Genomic DNA, 27290 nt, shown 5'->3' with positions numbered 1-27290 from the left:
TTTGACTAAGTGTAAGGTGGGATCCTAGACTGGATCCTGGAAAAGAAAAGAACATTAGTGGAAAAATGGGTGAAACCCAAATTTAAAAAAAAAAGAGTGTTGGAAAGACAGCACAGGGGGCAGCAGGGCACTCCCTGGAAGTGGGATGCCAAGCAGCCCCCAGTCGGGCACAGTTGGCAGTGATGACTTCTGGGGTTCCAAGATTGAATTATCCTTTGCACAATAATAATGCATATTTAAGAGCAAAGGAAGCGAAGGATGATTTGCATATTTCTCTTTAATACTGGCTGCTGAGTTCATACTCTGGTTTCCTCTGTCCATAATTGGGCACATGATTAACTTCCATTATAATGGGTTTGGCTTTCTAGAGTTGGTGGCCATGACCAAGCATCGTTTGAGGGGAAGGCAGCTTTGGATCAGGCCTATTTCTCTAAGATCCCAAAGCCTAGCAGTCTGGGCTCCTGCCTCCCAGAAGAACTCAACCCTCATTCAGCCCCCAAAGATTCAGACCCTGGGAGGGGCCAGCATGGGGTAGGGCTGGGAGCCCACTTCAGATTCTGACTCTGCCCCTCTATGGAGCCTTCTATGCAAAACCTTAAGGAAGTCACTGGACCACTCTGAGTTCACCTTCCTCAGAAGGATGCTTGGGGTTCAGATGAGATAAGGCATTATAACACTTTCACACACTGTAGGCAATCCATAAATACAAATCCCTCCCCTCCCCCTAGCAGAGTGGAGAGGAGTACAGAAAGCAATTTCCAGGAGAGGAAAGGGTGGGTGAGAGGGCGACACTGCCAATGAGCTGAGCTCTGAGAAAGAGAGAAGAGAAAGTTTTTGCCCAAAGGAAGGCAAGACGAATGGCAAATCAATAATAGTACAATAAACAGAACAAACAAACAAATATTTATGGGGCTCTTATTAAGTGGTAGGTAGGGCTGGAAGTGCATTCCCCTCCATTATCTCATTAGGTCCTCCCAACAACTCTCAGGTGGGTACTATCATTATCCCTATTTCGCACGAGGAAACTGAGGTTCAGAAAGGTTATTCACCTGTCCAAGGTCATGACAAGAAAATGCAGGACTGACTTCAGAGACTCCTGTCCTTCAACACACACACACACACACACACACACACACACACACACACACCCCACCCCACCCCCCATCCCCACGCGGAGCTGCAAAGATAACTAAGACAGGCTTCCCAGCCTGTAGGGTGGCTTCACGGGGCTGGGACCCAAGGAGAGGCCGGGTGTGAGCCCAGAGCGGGGACGGAGCCAATGATCCAGCGCTACCCGGGACGAGTCCGGCAAAGGGGAGTAGGGGGCCCGCCCCGAGACCGTAGCGCAGGGCGGGCGGAGCTGACCAGGCACTTCCAGGCCTCGTAAAGCGCGGGCGGGGGGCGAACGCTGTTTTATGGCGGCGGCCGGGCGGCCCCGGCTGCTTTGATTCCCCGCGGAACAAGGCAGGAAGGCCGACCTCCAAGCTCATAAACGCGTTGGCCGCGCGCTCCCTCCCCGCGCCCGCGATATAAGGCGCCGCTCAGGCTTTGGGGTCCAGTGACCGCCACTGCCGCCGCACTATGTCCTGCCTGTCCTCTCGCATGGGCTCCCCCTGCGGGGTCCGCGCCTTCAGCTGTGCCTCGGCCTGCGGGCCCCGGCCCGGCCGCTGCTGCATCACCGCCGCCCCCTACCGTGGCGTCTCCTGCTACCGCGGCCTCACCGGGGGCTTTGGCAGCCAGAGCGTCTGTGGGGCCTTCCGCTCTGGCTCCTATGGCCGCAGCTTTGGATACCGCTCCGGCGGCGTGTGCGGACCCAGCCCGCCCTGCATCACCACCGTGTCTGTCAATGAGAGCCTCCTGACGCCCCTCAACCTGGAGATCGACCCCAACGCGCAGTGCGTGAAGCATGAGGAGAAGGAGCAGATCAAGTGCCTCAACAGCAGGTTCGCTGCCTTCATCGACAAGGTGGGTGTCCTTGATCACACCCTTCCTGCACCTTCACTTTCTGGCCTAGGCACTGAAGGGATAACCAGGACAGGAGGGATGTGGTCCTGGTGAGCTCCCAGGTGATGGGGGAGATGGACACACATTTGGCCACAGACACAGAGCTATGCCTGGGTACAGGGCTGGGGCTCCTGATTTGATGGCTCTGCTATTCTATACAACCTCTGTCCAGATAGGCAGGGCCCCACAGACAAGGTGGGTGTCCTAGAGCACACCCTTCCTGAGCCCAGGGGTCTTGAGAGGATCTGGGAATTCCCAGGCCAATCTCTCTAGAAATGGGGGATGGGGAGGGCTGATACGTTGTGATAATTTTAGGTGGTATATTAAATAACATTGAAACACCTGATGAGAAAATTCACCTCCTTCCATGTATGTTTCAATCCTTTAGATTAAATGGAGACAATCTCAGTGGGTGCTAATGTGTCTTTAACATCCCTCTAACACTTGCTACTCACCCACTTTTAATAAAGTGAGCAAGCCTCAGGTTCAGAGCCATCTGGGACAACAGTTTCAGCTACAATTTAAAGTTTTATGATTTCCTTTTATGAATGCATAGTGATACTGGTTTTACAACTATGGTGGTAATATAAAGTTACCCTTTTAGCTCCATTTAAGTCTAAATGGTAAGTGAATCCATTTAGAGATCAATCATGAGTAAAATAGTACAAGAGGATGGCAAATCCTAAAGTCAGCCTATGAAGGGTTCCTATTTGAGAATCACTGCCACCCCCAGTCCAGGCCTTTGAGTGTACACAGAAGAGAAAGGAGACAGAGGGCAAGGGGCTTGCCCAAGAGCCCACCGACAGTGGGTGGCAGAGCAGGACTCCAAGCCCAGGCCCTCTCCAGCTCTCCAGACCTGTGGGGCTAGAGGGTCCAAAGCTTGGGGTCCGGCTACCCCTCTCCCCTTCAGCAGGAGCTATTCCACTTCAGCAGACACTGCACCCTGAGTGTGCCGGCATTCACACCTGGGAAAGGTGGCCAGGAGTGGAGCATGCATGGAAAATCTCCTGACCCAGGAGCAGGCAGCCTGGGCTCTACACCCAGCTTCTCCACCAATTTGCTGTGTGACGCTGGGCAGGCAGCTTCCCCTCTCGGCCCCAATGTTCTCCACACCAGAGCTGTGTGTGGTTCAGTGTGTGAGCTAGCCATGACTTTGAAAGGAAAGATGGGGGCCAAGGCAGCCATGAGACTCCCCACCACAGCTTGAGCCCCGTCAGCTCAGACCACCTAAAATGATCCCAGATAATATCATCAGTCTTAGTTCCCTATTTCTGGAAGTTCCAACCAGGGAATTCCCAGTTGCACTCATTGAGTTGGATGAAAGGATACCAGAGCAAAAGGCAAGAGAACATCTCAACTTCAGTAAAATATAAGAGAAACAAAAAACTGGAGGCCAGGGACCTAGTCGTGTTTGCTGATGTCCTTTCTGGCCAGCAAAATGTACATATTGTTACCATTGCATCTCTCCAGTTTGAATGACTTCCAGTAATGGCTTACATGCTTCACTTCCCTACAGTTTTCACTTTCCCTGCTTTCCAGAACCTTCCCCTATTCACATTCCCTGTCTAGCCTACAGAGATATCTGAGTTTCCAACATAGGAGTTTTGGCCACCTAAGGCCATACCCCACCCTCCCCTGTGCCTCCTCAGGCCCCAGCCATCCTGCTTGGTGAGAGCCTGCCCTTCTGACCTCCCCAGCTAGGAAGCCCTTCCCACCTTGACCATCCATTCAAACAACTGCTTACCCAGCCCCAAGCTGGCCACGGAGGATGTAGATAAATGAGCCATAGGCCCTGCCCTAAGGGAGCTCATAGTGAGAGGCTTTCATCCTACTCTATCCTTCCCATCCTGCGTTGCATTCCTTTCCTCCAGGAAAGCTTCCCTGATTGCCATTACCCTCCACCCCTACCTGTTACCCCAGCCCAACTGTAACCCAATACCGCCCATATACCCCTCAGTTTCTCACTCACCCCCCTCAGGCCCACCTGAACCGACCCCTCACTCAGGTCTGAATAAGCACTCATGAAACGAGGATTCCAGCAGTGAATCCTTAGACCAGAAGAGTCCATCAGGGGCCATGCTGTCCACCCCTTTCTTCTGCACACCTCGCTGCTAGTTCTGTCTTGACTCTGCCTGCTCTCTGAGGAGGACTGGGGATATTGGTTCCTCCCACCAACTTTTCTCCCACTTCTACACCAGGTGCGCTTCCTGGAGCAGCAGAACAAGCTGCTGGAGACCAAGTGGCAGTTCTACCAGAATCGCAAGTGCTGCGAGAGCAACCTGGAGCCGCTGTTTGAGGGCTACATCGAGACGCTGAGGCGGGAGGCCGAGTGTGCGGAGGCTGACAGCGGGAGGCTGGCCTCAGAGCTCAACCACGTGCAGGAGGTGATGGAGGGCTACAAGAAGAAGTGAGTGCATCAGGGAAGAGGGTTTGGAGAAAGATAATGGGATGACGTCAAAGCAGGATAGATTGGGCTTAGACCACTAGAGGAATTTGCCAGTAGGAAGAAGACAGTGACAGGAAGCCTGTGGGAAATTTTTTCTTTACTGGGATGGGAATTTAAACACTGGAGGAAATCTGAGCTGCTCCAACTACCTCCTCATCATGTGTTTATTTCATTAATTCATCAAACATTCGTTGAGCATCTACGCTCTGTTCCATGTGCTGTGTCGGGCCCAGAAGTGAGGTAGAGGTAAGAAAGTAAGGAGAGGAAGGGGGCAAACTAGAACTAGGGCAGGCTTCCTGCCCTCCAGGGAGTTACAATCCGGAAGCAGAGAGGAAAATGTACAAGGCGCATGCCCTGGCCCACATCAGGAATGAGAGCGCCTAAAACAGGAGGAACATTTGGTGACACAGGTTGGTTTGAGTGCCAAGAGGAAAGGGATGGAGAAGGTCCCTTCTAATCCAACACTTTTGATTCTATGACCACCTCCAAAAATCCACTTCCTGGAATGTGTTTATCTGGGCCTTCATTCTCTTTTTCTCTCTTCAAATCCCAGCCTATTGAAGTTCTAGCCACTGAACCTTGTGCTCTTTGTCCACAGGTATGAAGAGGAAGTGGCACTACGGGCCACTGCCGAGAATGAATTTGTAGCCCTGAAGAAGGTAAGTGACCCCAGAATACTTGTCCCTCAACTCAGAACTGAGAACAGAGGCAGGAGGGAGCTCTCCATAATTCAGAGAGGCTGAGCGACTCCCCCAGAATCACATAGCCCCGTCTCTCCTCTATTCTTTTTTCCAAGTGCCCAATGCCCCCTGGGTGGCTCAGACACCAGAGCACAGGGCATCCGTGCTAACTCCCGTCTGGCCGATGGCTTCCCACCTCCTTCTGCCCTATGCCTGGCAGAGAGTAGGCACTCAGTAACTATTTGTGAATGAAAGAGCACGTGATGCTACAGGATGGCTACATCCTCCCACCGGCAACAATTGGGAAATGCTGGCATGAACAGTGCTGTTGTCCCTCACCCCTTAGACTTGACTTGGAAGCAGAGCCATCATGTGGACTCTCTCCAGGTCCTTCCAACCATCTCCATATGAGGAAGGCAGGGGTTACCGTGAGGAAACTGAGGCACAGAGGTCAGGGGTCTTGCCCTGAATCACACTGGCTTGAAAGGGGCAGAGTTGATCCCTGAGACCTCTTCTCTGACCATAGCTCTAGATTTCTTTCCATGAGATTCCACAGCAGAGAGAGGTGGGGCATCATTAGAACTGACCCACTTTATACTACATCCTAAATTTCAGTGACAGTACAAAATGAGGATTCTAGAGGAATCATCCCAGTGGGTACTAGAAGTGCCTAGAAACCTCAGGGTCTCCCTCCTTTACCCAACCCTGTTCCTGACCTCACCTCTAACTGCACCAGTGCCATGATACCAGGGAGTTTGTCCACCCTGGTTGGGGTGCCCTTCACTGGTGGGGAGAATTGTGTGTTGTCTCCCCAGTGAGACTCCTGTGCCACCCTCTGCCTTTCAGGACGTGGACTGCGCCTACCTCCGCAAGTCAGACCTGGAGGCTAACGCGGAGGCCCTGACCCAGGAGATTGACTTCCTGCGAAGAATGTATGAGGAGGTGAGGGGTCACAGAGCAGAGGGCAGCAAGGCGGATGTTAGTTACACACTGGAAAGCACCGGCCACCACCTGGCTTCTAACCCCTGGGTCAGGGGAGTGCAGAGCAGAGTCGAGAGACCCAATGCAGGTTTACTATCAGAAGGTGAAGTGTAGCTTGATATCTCATCTGCCATTCCTCAGACAAGCTGGGTTCCTGGTTACGGTGACAATTACCACAAATTGGGAAATTCTGGTCCTAGACCACAAGGATCCATACAGGAGGCCCTGACTGAAATCAGGCAGTGAGCTTCAGATACGGTTTCGAGGCGGGAATTCCCACCCGTTCTCAGGAATGTTTTTCGCTTTCTCGTTCCCGAATCCTGAGATACAAACTGTTTTCTGTTCTCCACAATGAATCATTTCCACAAAGTGACAGCCGATACTACCACCACCTGGGTTCAAGGAGCTGATTTTCCTGATTTCCTGACCAACTTTTCTCAGGATTTGGGAACAGAAAAGTGTAAAGAATTCCCAAGAACGGGCGGGAATTCCAGCCTGGAAACTCTCTGACATGGGTTCCTCTCAGCCTCGGGACTCTGAGTCTGAGGAGCACTGAGGGGTCCCAAGGTTGAAGGGGAGACTTCACCTTGGAGGTGGGGGCTTCAGACAGCAAAACTGTGGAGGAAGCAGGGGAAGGGGACAGGGAAGGACAATGAGAGTGCAGGCTGCTCAGAGCGGGGATTCAGGTTGGGGAAGCTCTTACCACTTCCCTGCCCCCACAGGAGATCCGCGTCCTCCATGCCCACATCTCAGACACCTCAGTCATCGTCAAGATGGACAACAGCCGGGACCTCAACATGGACTGTGTCGTGGCCGAGATCAAGGCTCAGTACGACGACATCGCCAGCCGCAGCCGGGCCGAGGCCGAGTCCTGGTACCGCAGCAAGGTGAGTGCCCAGCGCCCCCTTCCCAGCACCCCTGCAGGAGGGATGATAAAAGGGCTTTGGCCTTTGTCTAGGTGGATGGGCAAGGGAAGGGCAGGCAGCTCTCAGGATGCGGTGGCAGATGTGTAAGCTGTGGGACTCAGTGGAATGACATATCCTGTGCCCCATGAGTGTCTCTGCTTCCCCCCAGTGCGAGGAGATGAAGGCCACGGTGATCCGTCACGGGGAGACCCTGCGCCGCACCAAGGAGGAGATCAACGAGCTGAACCGCATGGTCCAGAGGCTGACCGCCGAGGTGGAGAATGCCAAGTGCCAGGTACGGGAGCCTGGGACACTTCTCCATGTAGAAGGAGAAGGGGGTAAGCCTGCAGCAGGGAGATTCAAGGTTAACACCCTGCCAAAATGTGGGAAAAGAAGCAAACATCAAATAGTAAGTGAGTTCCTCCATAGAAAACAGTCTCCATTCCACTGAATGGGGGCAGGAGAGGAGGGAGCAGTATGAATGGGGAATGGAATGACTGGGATTTTCCTACTCTTGGGACACAACGGGTCAGAGGAAATAACACCGGTCTGAAGGGCAGGAAACACAGGTTCTCAAACCAGCCATGTCACTAGCTTACCATTTCAACTCTGGCCCATTGTTCTAGATCAGTGATCACACAATCAGATATCACAGAGGTTAGTAAATGGTGAAGTAGGCTGTACTGAAGGCACTAAAGTGTGGTAAACTAGAAAGCACAAAAGAAAGGGCTAATCAGATCCAACTGAGGCAGGCCCTATGGAAATGTAGGTCCAGTGGGGCCACGATCCTTAGATTTTTCAGTAGAAGGCAGGAATCTAGATTTTTATGTTAAATTTCAAAAATTAAAGACACTGCCCACATTCCTGGGAGCACTAATTTGCAACCACTGACCTCACAACTGGGTAAGGCCCCTTCTTCCTCTGACAGTCAATGGTCATTGGAGGCCTGGCCTTTGATCCCAAATCCAGAACAGGAGCCTTAACAAACCTCCCCTGCCACACAGAACACCAAGCTGGAGACCGCAGTGACCCAGGCTGAGCAGCAGGGCGAGACGGCCGTCAGCGATGCCCGCTGCAAGCTGGCCGAGCTGGAGGCCGCCCTGCAGAAGGCCAAGCAGGACATGGCCTGCCTGCTCAAGGAGTACCAGGAGGTGATGAACTCCAAGCTGGGCCTGGACATTGAGATCGCCACCTACAGGCGCCTGCTGGAGGGCGAGGAGCAGAGGTGAGGACCACACCTGTGCGGAAGGAAGATAGCTCCTCAATCTCCAGAAACTGTACTTAGAGCCAGGAGCATGTTTGCATATTATTTGCATCTAATTTACATCAGGATTACTTGGAGGAAAGAATTTGTAAGCTTTGTTCCCCCCAACTAATTTTTGTCTCTTTGCTCTCTCCACAAGGCTGTGTGAAGGCATTGCTGCTGTAAATGTCTGTAAGTAATCTATACTGTGGGTTCTGAAATAAGGGCTTGGGGATCCTGGTGGGCAAACTTTTTCCATAAAGGGCCAGACAGTAAATCTTTTAAGCTTGTGGGCCATGCAGTCTCTGTCTCAGCTACTCAACTCTGTTGTTGTCATGTGAACGCAGCCACAGATATAAGCAATACTTAACAAATAGGTCTGGCTGGGTTCCAATAAAACTTTATTTGCAAGTATTAATACACAACCGCAATTTGAAAACTCTGGAAGGAAGGAAGGGAATGTGGCAGTGCATAATTAGGATAAATAGCTATTTCTGCCTATAGGGAGGGCCTGGGCTAACAGTTTATCAAGCATGCTTGAGGTTGGACTGAAGGAAGGAGTGCCCATGTATGCGGGTGTTTGGGGGGGGGGGGGTAGGAGGGAATAGAAATGGAATGAGGAGCCCTGAGCAAGAGAAGGGGGCCCTGGCCAGCAGGCAGCAGCCGCCAGCCACCACCTGGCACAGGGACTTAACCCTGTTCTCCTCTCGCAGGTGTCAGCAGCTCCCGGGGCGGGGTTGTTTGTGGGGACCTCTGCGTGTCAGGCTCCCGGCCTGTAACCGGCAGTGTCTGCAGCGCCCCCTGCAGCGGAAACCTGGCGGTGAGCACCGGAATGTGTGCCCCCTGCGGACAGAGTTGCGGCAGCGGCCGCATGGTGCGGTTTGCATAGCGCCTCCCGCTTTGTACGTACACCGCTCGAGGAGCTAACTGGCCCCAAGTCCAGCGGCCGGCCTGGAGCTCCGAAAGTGCCTGGGCTTGAAACGGAAGGGCTTTGGAACCAGCGGTCTGACCTGCCCACACTGCTGCCTTATTTTCTCGCATCACCCCCACACCCCCATGGGCCCCATGCTTGTCTCTTCGTTTCTTTCCAGGGAGGTGGCCTGCCCGCATGTCTTGGCAGCTCTCCCCCATTCCCAAGAGTCCAAATGACTGGTTTCCTTGCAACCCTGGGCAAAGATTCAATCCTGACTGGGCTGCTATGGGGGCTTGGACTCCTGTGGCTTCTAAGGGAGGGGCTGGCCCTAGGGACCCTCAAGTGTGGAAGTGCTGCTGGCGCTGTGCCTCCCCTGCCCTCTAAACCTGCACATGGTTTCAAGTTGTCTCCCATGGGACAACTTTCTGCGGCTGCCTGGGCTCCCTCTTCTCCCTTTCCCTGGTGCTTGGTCTCCACGTTTTCAATAAAGCTCATCAGTCATATATCACAGCTCAAGACGCTTGCATTTGTGCTTTCACATGTGGACTTCCAGGCCAGTTTTCACCCCCACTGGAGGCAACAAAGTAGCTGTTCTCAGCCAAACAGGCAGAGAGGGCTGTCTCTGAGGCACCCTGCCCCTGGCACCACCCTCCTACATCTTGAAGGCTGCAGGGGCATGGGCCAGCAGCCCCAAAACCCAGAAGCACAGAAGGAGCTGGAAAGGAAGTGAGAAGGGTAACAGGGGGAGCCTTAGTGAGGAGGGGGAGGGCCTACCTCTCCTTACACCTTCAGTGGGGACCTCATCACTTGGGCTGCTGGGACACCAGTGGTCCACTTCCTCCATTCCACCCCCACCTTAACATGTGAAAATTCCTGACCATGGGATCAAATATACAGATCCCCTCCCCCCAGAAACCAACACTCCCTAGATAGCCCCCATCCCCCACACACACCATCATCACCCCTGGAGGGGTCCCAGACACAGAGACTCCCCCGTCTCCTCCCCAGTTCCCATCATGTGCTGCTGTCCATCCTGGATGGATAATCCCAAGCACAGACCACAAAAACACCCCACACACTCAGGTCACACAGACCCTACATCAGAGACCTAGCACACAGATGCCCCATCAAGCACAGACTTAACACAGATGCCCCAGGGGTCCAGATACACAGCCCATCTCTCGGCCCACGGACCCAGGAACAGAGCCACTACCAGGGACCCAGATTATGGGGACACCCTCACCCTATCCCCTTCCCAAACACACTCAGACCTCCTCCCACCACCACTACTCCCACAGAATCCCAGACCCAGAGAACCCCTTCTAGCACCTCAAACACACACTGTCCAGGGCCCCAGGGCCTTGCAGACACAGCACCAGGAAGGGATGAGGGTAGCTGGTCTGAGAGTAGAGAGTTGGCTGGTCCACCTGAAAACTAGGGCCTAAGGAATGTACTCTGGCAGCACACGGGTCGGGGGCGGGGGGTGCAAACAGCCCTCCACCCCCCTCCGCAGGAGAGGACTCCAGTGCCCACGTCCTGGCAGAGCCAGAACTTCCCTGAGTATGTTTGGACTTCTTCAGGAGAGGCGTTGGAATTGACCCCAGCCCATGGCCTCACACTGGATAAGAGCCAGGTTCCTTAGAGCAGCAGCCCCATGTCAGCCAAGCGTTTTCCCAGTCTCCTGCACAAGAGGCCTCTAGTTATCAGGACAGGCTCTGTCTTCTCCAGGGCCCCTCCCTCCCCACCCCTTGTCCACCCAAATGAAGCCAGGGTACCAGGTGCCAGGCATGGGCTCACCCAGGCTTCAGAAACAGACTATTTTATTGGAAGCTATTCTGACAGCATTTCTCAGACTGCTTTGCAATCTTGGGACCAGGGATGGGACCAGGAGGGGAGTTCTCCTGTGACTGTGGAGGAGGAGGTCTGGGTCGCCCCATACCCAGGTCTCAGTTGAGGGCACTCCTGCGCGTGGCAGATGTGGTCCTGATGGAATAGGCCTTGAGAGTCCCAGGCCCTCCGTCGCTCAAGAATCTCAGGGCATTGCTGCCCATGGTTCCCCCGTAGGCCAGCCCGCTGCCACCACCGCCAGTGGTATTCACCACAGCTGGGAGTGAGGAGAGGAGGATTCCATTAGCATGAGGCCCACCACCAAGGCGCCCATCCCTACCTTCCTGCCGTAGCAGCCCTTTCCGCCCACCACCACCTCCATGTCCCACCACCCGCAATAGGCCAGCCCATTAGGAGCCTTGGACAATGCGGGAGGGGAGGTCTGCTCCACACGTGCTCCTTGCCCCACCCTCCCCTCTTGTAAGACTTCCCTGGGATGTTGAGCCTGGCTGGCTGGGAGCTCCAGGGCACCTGGAAGCTATTGAAGGAGGTTGCCGGTCCCCCCCAGGCCAGGCCCTGGGACCAATGCACCATCCTATAGACCCTACCCAGTCTGGACATTACAAGGGGTGAGCCAAAGCCAAGGACTTACAGATGTTCAGGGCTCCCACTCCATTTCCGTCCAACCTGGGGGCAGAGGAGAGACCTGTGAGACCAACTCTTTCCTCAGCGCTGGAGGAGGCCCTCCCAGGCACCCCTCCACCCAGGCCCCAAGCAAGATTGGTGTTCCTTCCTCTGTCCCCACACTTCCAGCCTTCCTTCAACCTTGTTGTAAAATGAGCAAGGAGGAGTGGGGGGCAGGGTTCCCTTAAGCCCTCTTACCTACTGGCTACCTGACCTTGGGAAGGTCTCAGAGCCTCTATTTCCTCACCTATAAATAGGGCTTAATTTAGTACCAACCTCACAGGGTTTTTTGGGAGGGTTCAATGACATAATTTCCCTAAAGCCCTGGGCACACAGGATTCGGTCAATGGTAGCCACACTCATTATTATGTAGAGAGCTGCCTCCCCGAACCAGACCATGAAATCCTCAAAGTGGGCTGTAGCTTACAGACTCCTATATCTCCAGCCCCCAGCACGAGGTCAGGCATGCACTAATGAATATGTGTTGAAATAATTACTGTATTGTTGACTGAGTGAATGGAGCTCCAGCTGGGACTGAGGAGGGAATGGGGGTGGCTTTAAGCAGCCTGTGGGGCTGAAACACGTCTTGCACCGGAAATTAAAAATCCACCCAAGACAGCTGGGTGTGTTTGCTTTGTGACACACAGCCCCATTGTCACCAAACCCTTGGCCTAGAGGATGAGTTTACTCTGCATGGGGGAGGGTACACCTTGTGTTGTGGAGGGAATGAGAAGAGACCACTGGATCAGCATCTAGGCCCTTTGTTCAAATGGCCTCAGCAAGTCTGGGATCCCGTTGCTGGCAGTGCATTGGGGGGAGAGGAAGAGGGGAGCCAGGCTGCAATCAGGCAGCAATTGCATATAAGAATTTCTGGTACAAAGCCTAAAGAACTCAAAAGGAAGGGATTTGAATATCTCAGGCTCTAGTGGCTTCTGTGATTTTTCTTTTGTCACCCTAAATAAATATTTTTGTGCCTAATTTTATATCTATAACTTTGTATTCTTAAAAAAAAATTTTAATGGCCACGGGGTTTTGAAAATTAATTTGGGGAACGTAATCAATAATGTAAAGATGTTGTAGGGTATCCAATGGACATGTGTCCCATTTGGGAGACCACCTCAGGGATGATGTAGATGCCTGATCTCTGCACTGTACACCTGAAGCTGAGCAATACTGAATGCCAACTATAATTCTATATAAATATATACATATGTATGTATATTTATATATTTGTATGTATATGGTTACAGGATGCGGAGTACAGCATTAGGAATAGAGACAGTGGAAATGTAATGGCTCCGTGCGATGTCAGAGGGATAGTGGATAGGGGGCAGGGGTTCACACAGTGTGAGGGATATAAATGATAAACGTCTAAGCTTTGCTTTGTCTTGTGCACCTGAAACTAATAAAAATTTTTTAAAAAATTTTAAAAGACCCTCCATCCAAATTGTGTGAGTTTCTAAAACCGTAAGTCCTAGACCGGCCCCTGGGAAGGGCTGAGGGGGTAAAGGATAAAAACAAGGTGTCCATCTCAATGTCCCCTAAGTGGTGGAGAGAGAATAGTCTCCTCTCAGAGAACCAGGATAGGCTCCTGTGATAGCAACCTGGGTTTATACGAGGCTTTCCGGGGGAATGTCTCTGCCTGCTGTATGACCTTGGGCATACCACTCACATCCGTGAGCGTTAGCCCCATCAGCCCGCAGGAGAAAGTGGATCAGGCCCCACTCTGTCCCCCAGTTATGATTCTATGAGGAAAAGAGGCCCAGGATATGTGTTCCCAAGAAGTGGGGCTCCTGTACCCACAGTGGAGGAGGGCACAGAGACAGGCATCGTGGCTGGGACAGTTGGGCCCAGGGGCTGCCCTGTGCCCCAGATCAGCTGCTCTCAATCTTCCCAGAGAGCTTTGGTGTTCAATTCCTCATCACACAGAAACTAGGGGCCAACTTTCCTCTTCCTTCCCACCTCTCTTTCCAGACTGATTTCAGCATTCAGCACCGCCCCCAGTGCTCCCCTGTTCCCCAACTCCTTCCTCTCCACTCCATTCGTCCCCATCTTCTCTCACCAGCCCTCTGGAATAATACTCAGAAAGAAAAACAAAGTTCTGTGTGAACTCAGCATTTTATAAATCCTAACTACTAGTCTCCAAGTGCTTCCTTTGCAGATATTTTGTCTCCTCAACCCCTCTGCAAGCTCCCTGAGGGCAGAAACATGTCTTACATATTATCTTTCTCTGTGTTGGATTCCAACAAGCCAAGCCATGAGTTCTACTTCCAGGCCTTTGCCCTCTCAGCTTCTCCAAATCCTAACCTTCCCCCAAGGCACAACTCTACAGCCTGTCTGTTGACTGAACGAATCACCCAACCTATCAAGGTGAGACTGAAGGCCCAACTTCATGGACACAGAGTCCATGTCTTTCGTGAAGAACTCCCTAAAAGATTAACCCATCCCAGCCTCCTCTAAGGCTGCAGGTAAGTATGCAAATATCTCTGGGGACAGAGGGAAATTAACCTGCTTCATCACATTCAGTCAATACCACGTGACTTAGCACTTTCTATAGTGAGAAGCAGCCTGGCATTATGGAAGATACTTGAACCAGGAATCAGCAGAATTCGACTGCACACCAGCCCGGTCCACACAATTAATAAAACAGAACCACAGTTTCTCGTCTGTACCAACAATGCCTGACCTGCTAACTTGAATGTGCTCTATGGATCAAACACGATGACCCTGCTGACGACCACACACATGAAGGGGCTGCTATTACTTCAACTCTCCCACTGTGCTTTACACCACATGGTCTAGAAAAGGGGTGTCCAAACTTTTTTCAACGTTTTTCACCAGGGCCATATTAGGTAAAATACACAAACAGCCGGGCCACTCACTCGAGGTGAAGTATGTATAGTCTCACCTGGTTTATTTAAGTAAACTAAATATATTTTTGGAATTTGCTGTGGGCCGATAAAAAGTGGATCGCGGGCTGCAGTTTGGACACCCCTGGTCTAGAAGGGCAAAGTCTCATCAAGGGCAGAGAAGTAAGCATCAGCTGTGCCCTCTCTGCACCTCTCACCCAGTGCCCTGCCGAAGAGTGGACACAGGAAATGCTTGTTGATGGATGAATGCCAGGTCCCAGCCCCACTGAGCCCCAGAAGGATCCCTTTCCGGCTTCCGTGACCTCACCGGCTCTCCTCGCCCTCCAGCAGCTTCCTGTAGGTGGCGATCTCGATATCCAGGGCCAGCTTGACGTTCATGAGCTCCTGGTACTCGCGCAGCTGCCGGACCATGTCCTGCTTGGCTCGCTGCAGGGCGGCCTCCAGCTCCTCTTGCTTGGCACGTGCATCCTTGAGTGCCAGCTCCCCACGCTCCTCAGCCTCAGCGATGGTGGCCTCCAGTTTGGCATGCTGTGGGCGGTAGAGGAGCTGTGATGTGGGGGCAGGCCTCACCAGCCTCTGCCTTCCTGCCTTCCCATCCTGCAGCAAGCACCTGGGCAACTTGTTTCCGGGGCTTCATTGGCACCAGCCAACTTCCCCAAACACTGGAGGATCCCAAGGGTTAAAAACATAGGTTCTGATACCCAATGCCTAGGTTCCAATTCTGTCCCTACCACTTCCTAGTTATGTGATCTTGGATGAATCAACCCTTCTAAGCCAAAGTCTCCTCTTTTCTAAAATAACAATAATCAGTGTCTACCTCATGAAGGTATTCTGAGAACTAAATGAGGTAATACCCAAGTCCTTGAGACAGTGTCTAGCATACAGTAAGTACTTAATAAATGCTATTATGATTACTATTTGATTACTATTATTAATAAATGCTATTACGATTTACAAATAAATGCCCAGCTCCCCAGCCCCAAGCTGGAGGAACTCCAAATCATGGGCGCCTAGATGAGCCCTCAGAGTTCAGGTAGCTGGGAAGAACAAAAAATCACCTTCGAAACAGGAACCAGTTTGGAACAGGCCTAGAACAGGGGGACTTGGAGCACAGAGTCATTGCTTGGAACCCCCAGACCCGAAATGCATGACCAACTGCCCCCAGGTTTGGGAGGGGTGATCAGATTCATGATGGACCTAAGCAACAGCTGCCACTTCCTGCCTGTGGCTCCACCCCTACCCCCAGGAGTCTGTCTGGTCCCAGGTCTCATTTTGTCAGCTCAGAGGGCCCCATCCCCATCCCCTAGCCCAGTTCTCCTCCTCTTTCTCACTGACCATTCCCTGCCCTTAGAGCCTCTCCTCTCACTCAGCGCATGCGCTCTGCCTCTCTTCCCAGCCCCGCTAACCCTCCCCGGGAGGCCCTCTGATACTCTTCTGCCCCTTGTCCACCTGTCAGTGCCCTTCTTGTCACACTGATGCCCCCTTGGCTAGGCCTATCCCATTGCCTTTGGGCCCCTCAACGGGGACAGACACCCCAATAATGGGGCCTGGCTCTGCCCTGCTGTGTGAGAAGCTACCCAGATGTGGTGAAAACTGCAGGGATTGGGCAACCGCCGTTCATTATTCTGTGCCTCCCCTCCAACCTGGAAACTAGTTGCTTCATGGGTGATTCAGGGCCCTGTATCTTTGCCAGGAGGCAGTCTCTGCCCTCACGTCAACAAAACCACAGTTCTCTGAGGGGAAGGAATTTCTGGACAAATCACCCCACATCGCATTCCCCCACCTTATCTGGAAGTTAGCTCTCTGAAACTGCCGCACAAGTCACCTTCCCTCCCTCCCACGGCAGACACTTGCTCAGGCTTAGCTGCCCCACCCACCCACATGCCTCAGCCAGGGCTTGGGAGGACCCTTGGGTGGAACAACGCCACCCATGCCAGCTTCACAGCACATGCTCCCATCAGTCTGTCCTCTGAGACCTGCGCCCCCACCATGCATCTGGTGCTAGGAAGGGAGGATCGGTGAACCAGACAGATGGGGTCTCTGCTCTTAAGGCATTTCTTTTATTTTTTTTTAGGGGGGGAATGAATACTTAATAAGACATAACATTGTAGATAGTGATAGGTACTTCAGAGAACTTCAGACAGACTGCTGATAGAGTAGCTAGGTGGTTGAGGGAGCCATCTCTGAAGTCTTTTATCCTATTCCCCAGGGATAGGAAAGGGACAGCCATGTGCCATGTACAAAGCTGGGAGAACCACATTCCAGGTAGAGGGAACACTGAGTGCAAAGGCCCTGAAGCATGAAGATGCTTGGCAAACGCAAGGTACAGGAAGCAGGCTAGTACGGCCGAAGCGCAGTGAGTGAGGGAGTGGTGGGAAGTGAGGTCCAGGCTGGGACAGGGTCTTATCAGCCAGAGTAAAGGTTTCTGCTAGCTGCTGTCCACACACACACACACACACACACACACACCAACGCTCACCACAGCTGTGAGCTCCCAGGTATACAGCACATTGCACCCAGAGCTAGGTGCAAGGAGAGTGCTCAGTACCAATTTGGTAATGAACGGTGGTTCTTCTCTGGCTGGCCAGCCTGAGGCTCCTTCCACAGGCTCTATGCCCAAATAAGACGCCTCTCCTCCCTTCGGCCTGAGCCAGGACCTGGCCAAGAACATTCCGTCCTGGAGATCTCCCAAGTGGGGGGCCTGAGAGACTTGAGCTGCACTACCCTCAGCCCCCAGGGCCGGAGGTGGGGGCTGGGGGGCAGGGCTGACAACCCTGGCCCCAGCCTCCTGCTGCTCATTCTCAGCTGGCTGCCCTGCACGTGCCCCAAGAAATAGGAAGGAGCGAGGAGGAGGGCTTGTGCCTACCTGATTCTTGATGCTGTCAATCTCAGCCTGCAGCCTCTGGATAGCCCGGTTCGTCTCCGCAATCTCATTCCTGGTATTCCGAAGGTCATCTCTGTGCTTCCCAGCCTGGGCCTGGAGGGTCTCAAACTGGAGGGGCCATACAGAGAAGTATGGCAGGGGGAGGGCAATAATTACAGGTGACTCATCCCTCTCCCCACCCAAGGAAGACCCAAGGTTCTAAGTGGCAAGACCTCCCAGCTTATCCTCCCAGGGAGGGACAGTCTGACTCGAAGCAACCCTTGCCCAATGCCAGGAGTCCAGACATTAGGCAGTGGGGCGGGGCAGGGGCTCGATTTCCTCCCAGTCAGGTCAGGGAGGACAAGTATGTCTCCTGAGGCCTCGCCCCATTGATCCTGGGGTTCTTCTCACTCTCATGATGTCCTAGTGCTGGAGAATCACTGGAAGTCCAACACCCTCACCTGTAAGCACCCCCCTCCTCAGTACCACCCATTTCACAGACGACAAGACTGAGTCCCAGGGACTGAAGGCACTGCCCAAGGATCGTACAGCAAGTCTGAGCACTGGTCCCCTTGTTGGCATATGTGTGTTCTCACCCGTGCACCATGGATGACTCCCTATCTGTGCAGAGATAGCTCTCTATGCTGCTTTAAACCCTGCCTTAAGTTCCCTCCCCCCGCACCCCCACCCATGCCCACAGCACCTGCACAGTCAGCTGCTCTGGCTCCACGCAACACCTGGTCTGGAGCCCTAGGACACAAGATCTAGTCCCTGCTCTTCCATCTACAGCTGTGTAGTTAAGCAAATTACTTAGCCTCTCCATGCCTCAGTTTCCTCATCTGTAAAATGGGGATAATAACAGCCTACCTAATAGGGCTGTTCTGTGGGTTAAATGAGTCAATACAGATAAAACAACTGAAACACTGCCTGGCACTATGAATATTTGCCAAAATTTAGCTATTGTAATTATTAATCCATGTCCACTTCCTCTGCCCTGCTCCCCCACCGGAGCAGGGCCCTCGCCTTCACATCCTCTTCTTCCCAGGACATGGGAGAGCACCACAGACTTAACCACTGGTCCGTGCCAAAACAGTGGGACCCAGGCCTTCAAGTCTGAAGACAAGGTGAGGAGTGCCACCAAGGACCCTGCAGGAGGAGGAAATGTGCCTCAGTGGCTGCACACCTTGGTCTGGTACCAGGTCTCAGCCTCGGCCCGGCTGCGGTTGGCGATGTCCTCGTACTGGGCCTTGACCTCAGCGATGATGCCGTCCAGGTCCAGGGAGCGGCTGTTGTCCATGGACAGGACCACGGACGTGTCGGAGACCTGGGCCTGCAGCTCTGACAACTCCTGTAGGGACCAGACAGAACGTTGGGCCATGAGGTATGACCCACCCCCATTCCCACGCCCAACCTGGGATTTCCCACACATTAGGGAAAGGAAAAGGGAAGAGGCTGGAGTGGGTATGAGTCACCAGGCAGTGAAGGGGCACAAACCAGCACCTGCTAAACACTTCTGTCCACTCTGGCTCCCTGAAAAGCCCATTAGCAACTTCTCCAGTAAGAGTCTGGTGGGAGTACAGTGGATAAAGGGGTGACAGGGTATGGTGAGCTGTGATGACACCTGCTGTGAGGTGCAGCTGCTGGAGCATGAGCTCTACTGCAAAGGGGACCGCTAGAGGCGGGTAAGATAAGTCATATTCTGCCCTGTAACAGAACACTCTGCAGCCTTTAAGACTGGTGGAATGGCTGTATTCACGGACAGGGAAATATATCCATACATACTGTTACATGAACAGTACTGCTCATGTAAGAGTATATATGGAAACAGAAACAGAAACATATACTGTTTTATTAAAGGATATGTTTCTATACCTCTCTGTGTATATATGCACAGAATAAGTCTGAAAAGGTAGATACCAAGATGATAACAGCAGGTATAGGTGCCCTGTTTTCAATTTTATGCTTTACTTAATTTTCTGAGATTTTTTTGCAAAGAGTATGTATTTCTTTCATAATAAGAAAAGAATCATATATACATTTATATAACCACATATATATACATATACACATGTGCACGTGCGTACATATATGTGACAGACATGTGAACACCTGCACTGAGATTAGAAATGCCCAAGGCAAGCCTCAAGGACCCAGGCCCTGACACTAACTCATGTGGAAATTCGCTCTGAGGGGCTCATGGAGGCTGGGTGTTCAGGCAAAGACTAGTCTGAATTGAGAACTGAACATTGTACTTAGCCTCACCTGTAATTATGTCCCCGACCAGTGCTTCCAGATGACTAGCCTCCCAATCTTCTGCCTAAAGCCAGAGCCTCACACTGATGGGAGTGGAGACGATTTGAAGTCCCATGAGAGAAAGAGCTAGAAGCCCAGGGCAGAGCAAGGGTGAAAGGAGAGAATGAGATAGAGGAGACAGAAAGACAGAGTGGCTGCTTCGTGGGTGGCCTCCCACCCAGTCCCCTGGGTGGAAACTCTCAGGCACTGCAGTCTCTTGTCTCAGACTCCCCTGCCCGCCCACCCAGCCCACCTGTGAACTCCGTCACAGCCCGGGATTCTGTGACCTCCTCCTGGCTCCTTTTGGCCCCTCCCAATCCCACTTCCAGACAAATGGTCATTCCATGTCTCTGGAAGGCCAATCCTGACTGACCCTCCCCTGCTCTGCGGCTGTCAGCTCCTCCTAAATTCCCTGCCCATCATGGATTTTTGAGTCCAGAAAGGATAAAGGCACCCCTACCCACTCAACACACATCCAGACAGACCCAGAGGCAGGCAGTGGACCAGATGAACCCCTGATTAGAATACATAGGACGTGACATGTCTCCAACCCCTGACATCCTTACCTTCTCGTATAAGGTCCTTAAGAAGTTGATCTCGTCATTCAAGGCATTCACCTTGCCCTCCAGCTCCACCTTGCTCATGTAGGCAGTGTCCACATCCTGGGAGAGGGACACCGTGTCCTCAGTGCATGAAACATTCAGTAGGGTGGGAGTAAGCCAGCACTGTCCAACCCGCATGGCTAAGTACCACGGCTCTATCGAGAACAGTTTCCCCAGGCTGCCTGAGACGCCCATGGCAGGCAGCTTCCTCCTCTAGACTCTCCCAAGCTGCATGATGGGCATCATCTCCGTGCAGCCCCAGGGCCACAGCTGCCTTCCCAACCCTGGTAGCACGGAAGCCCCAAATCTAGCCCTTTACCAGTTCCTAAAGGCCTTGGCGGTTTGACACACCGCTGGCTCTGCCACGTACTACCTCTGTGACCTTGAACAAATCGCTTTGACTCTGTGAGCCTCAACTTCTCACCAGTCAAATAAGGGAGCATAAAATCATTCAGACTCCAGACACGACTCCCAGAGATGGGAGTATCTCAAGCTTAAACGTGTAACTTGCAGCAAGGATGATTTCAAGGCAGGCAGGCCGCAGATAGCACTGCAGGCTCAGAGGATGTCTGGGCCCCTTCTAGCCACACTTTCCTGTGGTTAAACTCCTATGGGCAGGGCCCATGTTTACCTCTCCCTGACTCTCCAAGGACCCAGCACTCTGGGGCAGGCTGCATTTATGTGGATGGGCCTGCAATATTCAGCTGCTCCGTGTGTGTTGAATCAGAATCTTACATCAAGCCCCTCTAAGATATTTCTAAGGTACTTGACCAGTTCCAACCTCAGCTTGCACATCTCCAGGGATGGGAAAATCATTCTGCCTCAAGGCAGCCCATTCCATTCATTCAAGCAAATATTTCAGGCCTGCCATGAGCCACCCTTGTCTGTAATGAACTGTTCTAACTGTGATAGAGCCCTTCGTTATTTGGGGTTGAAACCTCCCTTTCTAAGCTTTATTCTTTAGTATTAATTCTAACGCCTCCAGGCCCAGAAACAAATCCAGTGACTCACCAGACACACACACACACGTGGGCATGCACGCTGCACACAAGACAGGCTGTGCTGTCAAGGCCTGGTCTCTCCTCCAAACCCATCACTCCCTTCCTGTAGTCAGACCTTGGCCAGTCCCTCTTGACTGCTCAGGTGAGAGGGACATGTGGTCCCGTCCCATGTATTCAAACAACACACCCCTCATCCCTCCTACCTGCCCCTCACCTTTTTCAGCACCACAAACTCATTCTCAGCAGCCGTGCGCCGGTTAATTTCCTCTTCAAACCTGCAGTGGGGGAGGGGGACATGGTGTCGGAGCAGCTTTGCTTTCATCCCCACTCAGATCCAGGTGTGAAAATCTACCCTGCGTTGCTCTCACCCCCTCCTAATGACAGGCTATGAAACACCAGGTGTCAGCTATGAAACCCAACGTCCCTGACTTTTCCATACGGCTACCCTAAAGCTCTGAGTCTTGGCATGGGATGGAGGGGCATGAGGAATCAGGGAAATTATGTGAATTAAAGGACAAAGGCTGCATCTACTAGGACTAAGAAGGCAAATAATAAAAGCCACACTGATGGACCCCTTCACATGGGGCCGGCACTGTTATGTGCTTCCTGTGCATTAGCTCATTTCATCCTCACAATCTTACAACAATGGTACAATGGTTAGCAGGGCAGGCAATGGAGGCAGAGTAATCGGTCCAGTCACTAAGCTGCTAAGTGGCAAAGCCCAGACTCGAACCCTGGCCGTCTGACTCCAGGCCCAGGCCTTAACCACTGCTTAATCCCACCCCCTGAGCAGGGAAGAAGGGGCCTGAAAGGGAGAAACGTTGTGAAATCAGGACGGGAGTACATAAATTCCCGGAAGAACCAGGTCCCAACTAGGCGGTCTAGTACCCATGCCTCTTTCTCCCAAGGAGCCAGCCCCACCCATAAGAGGACATCAGCAAAGCAAGGCACAGAGCAAGACAGTATGTGGGCGTAACTCCGTTATTTATTTGGGAAATTAAATAAAAAGGTATCAGAAACAGGAACTCAGCAGTGTCCAAGAGCTGGCTGGGGAGCAATAGGAACAATGTGGGGCAACTGCGCTGGGGAGCTGGATACTCGAGCAGACAGAGCGCCTCCAGGAGCCAGACTCCAAAAGCCCCACTCCCTCAGGTCCTATAAAAGAGTTATGGAAATATCCTTGAGGCTGGCTGTCCACCCCTACTACAGCGCTATGTGGGAGGGTGCACAGATGGGGGCTCACTGGGCAGCTGCACCCAGGGCTCTCCCCTTGCCCTTTCCAGATCCTCCTTCAGCCCCAGCCCTGAGCTCAGCCTGGCTCCACAGGAAAGTGCTCTGTGTGTTTTGGGGAGAGTATATGTCCTCATAAATGCATGTGCACATGACAACCGGGGCTCATTGGTTGCCTCAGGCCTTCCCTGTCCTGCATCTGTCTGGTTCCACCTGCTGTGGGATTTCTCCTGTTGACTTTGCCCTAGGGAAGTAGGGGGTGGGCACTCTCCACGGAGGCCTTTGTTTGTTCTACCTCGTCAGAGCCAGTGTCCCTGCTCCGGCTTAGTCACGCACTTCACAGCACAGAACTCACTCACTGCCCCAGTGCCCTCTTTGCAGGGCCACCAGGGTGGGGCCCGGCCAAGCCTCAAGCTTCGGTTTTTATTCAATGAGACAAGAGAACTCAGTGGGCACTTGAAAGGCCTGTCCTCAAGACCCCCGCCTTTCCAGGCCCTGCACTCCTTGCCCCTACTCAGAGCCTCCTTCCTGGTTCCTAACCAGACAGGCCCTCATCCTCTGCAGTCCCTCCCTTGGCTCACAATGAACATTCTCTCTCCTTGCTTCTCTCCAGCCCAAGTTGGCTCTATGTCTCCTCCTGGGAGTCAGGGCCCAAAATTCAAGTCCCAGCTCTCCCGGTGATCTGCTATGTGATCTGGATCAAGTCCCTGAACCTCTCTGGTCTCTAATTCCTCACCTGAACAAAATAAAGCTGTTCTAGAATAACCTGTGGGGACTGTACAAGTTCTGAAACACATCTGTCATAGGACACCCTATGCCCATCCCTCTCTTGGGGTCTTGGTCAGATACCCAAAGGGAAAAGGGCAGGTCCAGGGCAGGGCGGGGATATTTTACTGGGAGTAAAGACCAGAAGGACTTGGAAACAGCCCCCAGGGAAAAAGAGGGGCTAGGAGAGGCAGGGAATGTGTTAGTCAAGACCCTCCCTTCATGGGTAAGTGTACTGAGCAGCTGCACCCTCTGACCCCTAACCCAGAGGGGACTTGCAGAGGGCTAGCTGGTTGGGAGCACATTGGCATGGATGCCCGCAGGTGGCACTGGGGGGCAGTACTTATTCTTGAAGTCTTCCACAATGTCCTGTGTGCTCCGCAGCTCCACCTCCAGGCGGCCCCCATCCATCTGCAGGGTCTCAAGCTGCTTGCGCAGGCTAGCAATGTGGGCCTCGAAGATGCCTGGGAGGCGGCTGCTCTTGGCCGACTTCTGCTCCTGCAGCAGTGCCCACTTGGTCTCCAGCAGCTTATTCTGCTGCTCCAGAAACCGTACCTGGCAGGGAAATGGAGGAGGAAACTTATGAGAGGCAGACCGTGCCACCCCCAGTGGGTTGGGAGGGTCTCCAGCCACCGGGCAGAGCCCACGCTCCCACAGGCTATTCCCCCAGCCCATGGCCCTCTCATCCAGGAAAACCACCCTGAACAAGCCTCTTCTCCAGGATTCTCTGCCTGGAGTGTCTTCGACTGTGACCGAGGACCTGGTTCAGCCATGGGTCTTCTCCCTCCTGTGCTCCCCCATCCCATTACCGCTGATCTTCTCCACCTTCCTCTTTGAAGGGCTTCCCCTTCCTAATCTATGTCCTGGGCCTGATTCGGCCCCCCTCTCTTCCTCCCTCAGTATCCTCTCTCGCCTTCCCCTTTCCTCCAAGAAGTTCTCAGGACAGTTTGCTACAATCTAATCAATGTAAAATGAGCATCTATTATGTGCTGCCCTGGGGTTCAAAAGGTCCCTAAGGAGCACCCAGTATGACTGGGGGTGGGAAGCAAGCCTCCTCAGAACCAGAAACTCAGGGTGGCAGGAACGGGGGCTGCAAACAGTGAGATAGAGCAGTTCAACAGCAGGGGAGGAATCTGGGCCTGGGAGGCCTCAGCAGAACCTGAGGGACGTGTGCAGTCGGAATGGTGAAGGAGAGGACAGGGAGGACCTGGGAAGTGGAGAGCTTACACAAAGGCAGGAGAGGGAAGGCTTGGTCTGCACCTGAGGGAGGAGGCCCTGGCCAGAGGGGCCCAGCTGGGCTAGCCCTTAGTTCCTGGGTCCAGCCCCACTTTGCCCCACTCCTAGACCCACCAGTCAAGTCTGTCCCCCTTTCTCCCAAACCCCACTCTCACTCCCTCAGCCCGCACTCCTCTGAGACCCAAACAGCCAGGGAAAACACCTCCCAAATGGCCGTTCCCCAAGCCCCTCAGTGCCTTCTCCCTGCCCCCACCTGGGCGTTCTCCAAAGGCAAGTATGACCTCAATCACCTCCTACCACCAAAGGGAAGTTGGAGGACCAGGTAGGGTGAGGCAGGTGTGGCCGGGAACCTCCCTCCCTCCCTCCCTCCCTCTCTCCCTCCCTCCCTCCCTCCCTCCCTCCAGGCCTTTATTTCCAACGTCTGCCTCGGGGTAGACATCGTGGGGGACTCCTCAGTTGGGAAGGGGGTGTCACCCCTACCCCATCTCTGAGTCCACACAGCCCCCTAGCAGAGAAGGGGCCCAGAAAGGAAGGACTTCGTGGCCCTGGCCTCTGGAGCCCCCAACATTGGAGGAAAGAGAGAGCACACCAGTCCTCCCAGCGCTTAGCCCACGAGCAGTCAGGTCTGGGTGGTTACTGCGGCCTGGAGCGTGGCGTGGCTCAGGGCAGGTTGTGGCCGACTCACCTTGTCGATGAAGGAGGCGAACTTGTTGTTGAGGGTCTTGATCTGCTCGCGCTCCTCCTGGCGCACCTGCTGGATGGAGGGGTCTATGTCCACCTGCAGCGGGGCCAGCAAGCTCTGATTGATGGTGACCTGTTGGATGCCGGCGCCCACCGGGCCCCCGTAGGCGGAGTGTATGGCCACGCGCGGCCGCGAGGCGCCCAGGCCGTAGAGGCTGCTGCCTCCGGAGCCACTGGCGCGCACCGAGCTCAAGCGCACCTGGGCGCCGCGCCCTGGGAAGGCTGCGGAGCGCGAGCTGAAGACCTGGTTGCTGAGGCGGGTGGACATGCTGGCTGCACTGGGTTGGACCTAGCAGCAGGCGAGAGGGAGCCGAACTCGCTGACCTCAGGAGGGACTCGGCCGGCCGCTTTTATCCGCTAGGCGCTGGCCGATCGGCTTACACAAGTAGGGGCGGGGCTGGCCACCTGCCACCTTTCTCTGCACCCCTCTCGGGCCCCTCCCCGGGCAGCGCTTCCGCCCTCCGCACCTCCCACCCCGCGGAGGACCGGCTTTCGGTCCAAACCGGAACAGTCAGGAATGGGAAGTCCGACCGTAGTACCCCAGCGCCCCTGATACTGGCGGACGCAGAGCTGTGGTAGAAAGCGGCCAGAGCCCATCTGAACCAGGCTCAGTCAGGGAAGGCTTCCTGGAGCAGGCTTGGGGGATGGATGAAGAATATCCAGATTCCTGAGGCCAGAACAGAGCGATTAAGCAGTAAAACATTGACTGAAGCGGTCGACAAAAATGTTCTAGTCCAGGAGTCAGCCCCCAGCCCCTCTCCCAGACAACTGAAAGCCAGACAGGCATTCCTGGACAGCCTCCCTGCCCCCAAGTGCAGCTCCTCCTTAAGAGATGAGGTCAGTTCTTGAGCTATCTATCCCCAGAGTGGGCCTGCCCTAGCTGGATTCCCTGGCCATATGACCCTACACCTCATCTCTACAGAGAAACTAGGCTGAGTGGGGTATGACCCCACTTCTCACCCCTCTTCTCCACATCCAGTAGGCACGTGAAGTCCAGGGGCCCGTGAGAATGGTTACCTTAGGCCTGAGCTTCCCCCACTCCTAAATCACATTCCTGTCCACTTATTTCATTTGTCCCTGTAGAAGGGGACACCTGTGTGTATTTGGGACACTTTGTGGATGTCTGTACACTTCTGTGAGGCTTTGCTGCATGCACACCCTACATGTGTATAAGCTGTGCGCATGTCTGTGAATGTTGATATGCAAGTGGGAGTCTGTGGTCAGGGGGAGAGTGTGTCTGTGGATACACAATTGCACACTTGTGCTTACATCAGCACTGAAACACTCCTCCTCATCCCCCCACCCCTGCCATTTTTCTGTTCAAAGGTCCCCTGAGCCATGGTTTCTTCACCAGAGATGAAATCCCCACGTTTCTAGGGTAGGGGGAGCTGGGAGGACACTGCAAAGGAGCAAAGGTCTGTGGGCTTTTCAGGCCCAGGTCTCAGCCTGCCCTTGAGCAGTATTTCCCCGTTCCAAGGCCTGCCCGGTATCCACCCCTGGGGCTTTCCATCCCCTCTTTGAAGCATTCCTGGCCGCTCCAGCCCTTGCTAGTCTCCTCCTCTCTCTGCATTCACAGGTCAGCACCATAAGCCCACTCGGTGCCAGGCTGCACACACAAACACCCTCTGGAGGCTTCACAAGAAGCTGTCAAGATAGAAAGCCCAAGGATTAAATGCCTGCCCCTCAAGAGTGCACACTCTAGAGGCTGGCCTGGTGGCTCAGGCGGTTAGAGCTCCATGCTCCTAACTCCAAAGGCTGCCGGTTCGATTCCCACATGGGCCAGTGGGCTCTCAGCCACAAGGTTGCCAGTTCGACTCCTCGAGTCCCGCAAGGGATGGTGGGCAGTGCCCCCTGCAACTAAAGATTGAACACGGCACCTTGAGCTGAGCTGCCGTTGAGCTCCTGGATGGCTCAGTTGGTTGGAGTGCGTCCTCTCACCCACAAGGTTGCCAGTTTCTCCTGCAAGGGATGGTGGGCTGCGCCCCCTGCAACTAGCAACGGCAACAG

At 53.6% G+C, this 27290-nt stretch overlaps 2 protein-coding genes across 2 annotated transcripts; one reads left to right on the top strand and one right to left on the bottom strand.

Annotated features, from left to right (window-relative positions):
- The first annotated feature begins 1329 nt into the window (after positions 1-1329).
- LOC109443765 (keratin, type II cuticular Hb1-like) lies at positions 1330-9677 on the top strand. The gene is made up of 9 exons (XM_019724513.3): positions 1330-1965; positions 4203-4411; positions 5049-5109; positions 5977-6072; positions 6834-6998; positions 7186-7311; positions 8021-8241; positions 8420-8451; positions 8973-9677. The coding sequence occupies exons 1-9, from the start codon at positions 1582-1584 to the stop codon at positions 9146-9148; spliced, it is 1470 nt and encodes a 489-aa protein (XP_019580072.3). The 5' UTR covers positions 1330-1581; the 3' UTR covers positions 9149-9677.
- A 1298-nt stretch (positions 9678-10975) lies between these two features.
- KRT7 (keratin 7) lies at positions 10976-25650 on the bottom strand. Its single transcript, XM_019724514.3, has 9 exons — positions 25228-25650; positions 23650-23861; positions 21526-21586; positions 20275-20370; positions 18600-18764; positions 17420-17545; positions 14861-15081; positions 11652-11686; positions 10976-11276 (listed from the first exon to the last, which is right to left on the bottom strand). The coding sequence occupies exons 1-9, from the start codon at positions 25549-25551 to the stop codon at positions 11119-11121; spliced, it is 1398 nt and encodes a 465-aa protein (XP_019580073.3). The 5' UTR covers positions 25552-25650; the 3' UTR covers positions 10976-11118.
- Between the last annotated feature and the right edge of the window lie 1640 nt (positions 25651-27290).

Source organism: Rhinolophus sinicus, chromosome 1 (genome assembly GCF_057876585.1).
Source record: "Rhinolophus sinicus isolate RSI-liver-muscle chromosome 1, RSI-T2T, whole genome shotgun sequence".
Classification (NCBI taxonomy): domain Eukaryota; kingdom Metazoa; phylum Chordata; class Mammalia; order Chiroptera; family Rhinolophidae; genus Rhinolophus; species Rhinolophus sinicus.
This window is presented reverse-complemented; position numbering and strand designations above follow the sequence as displayed.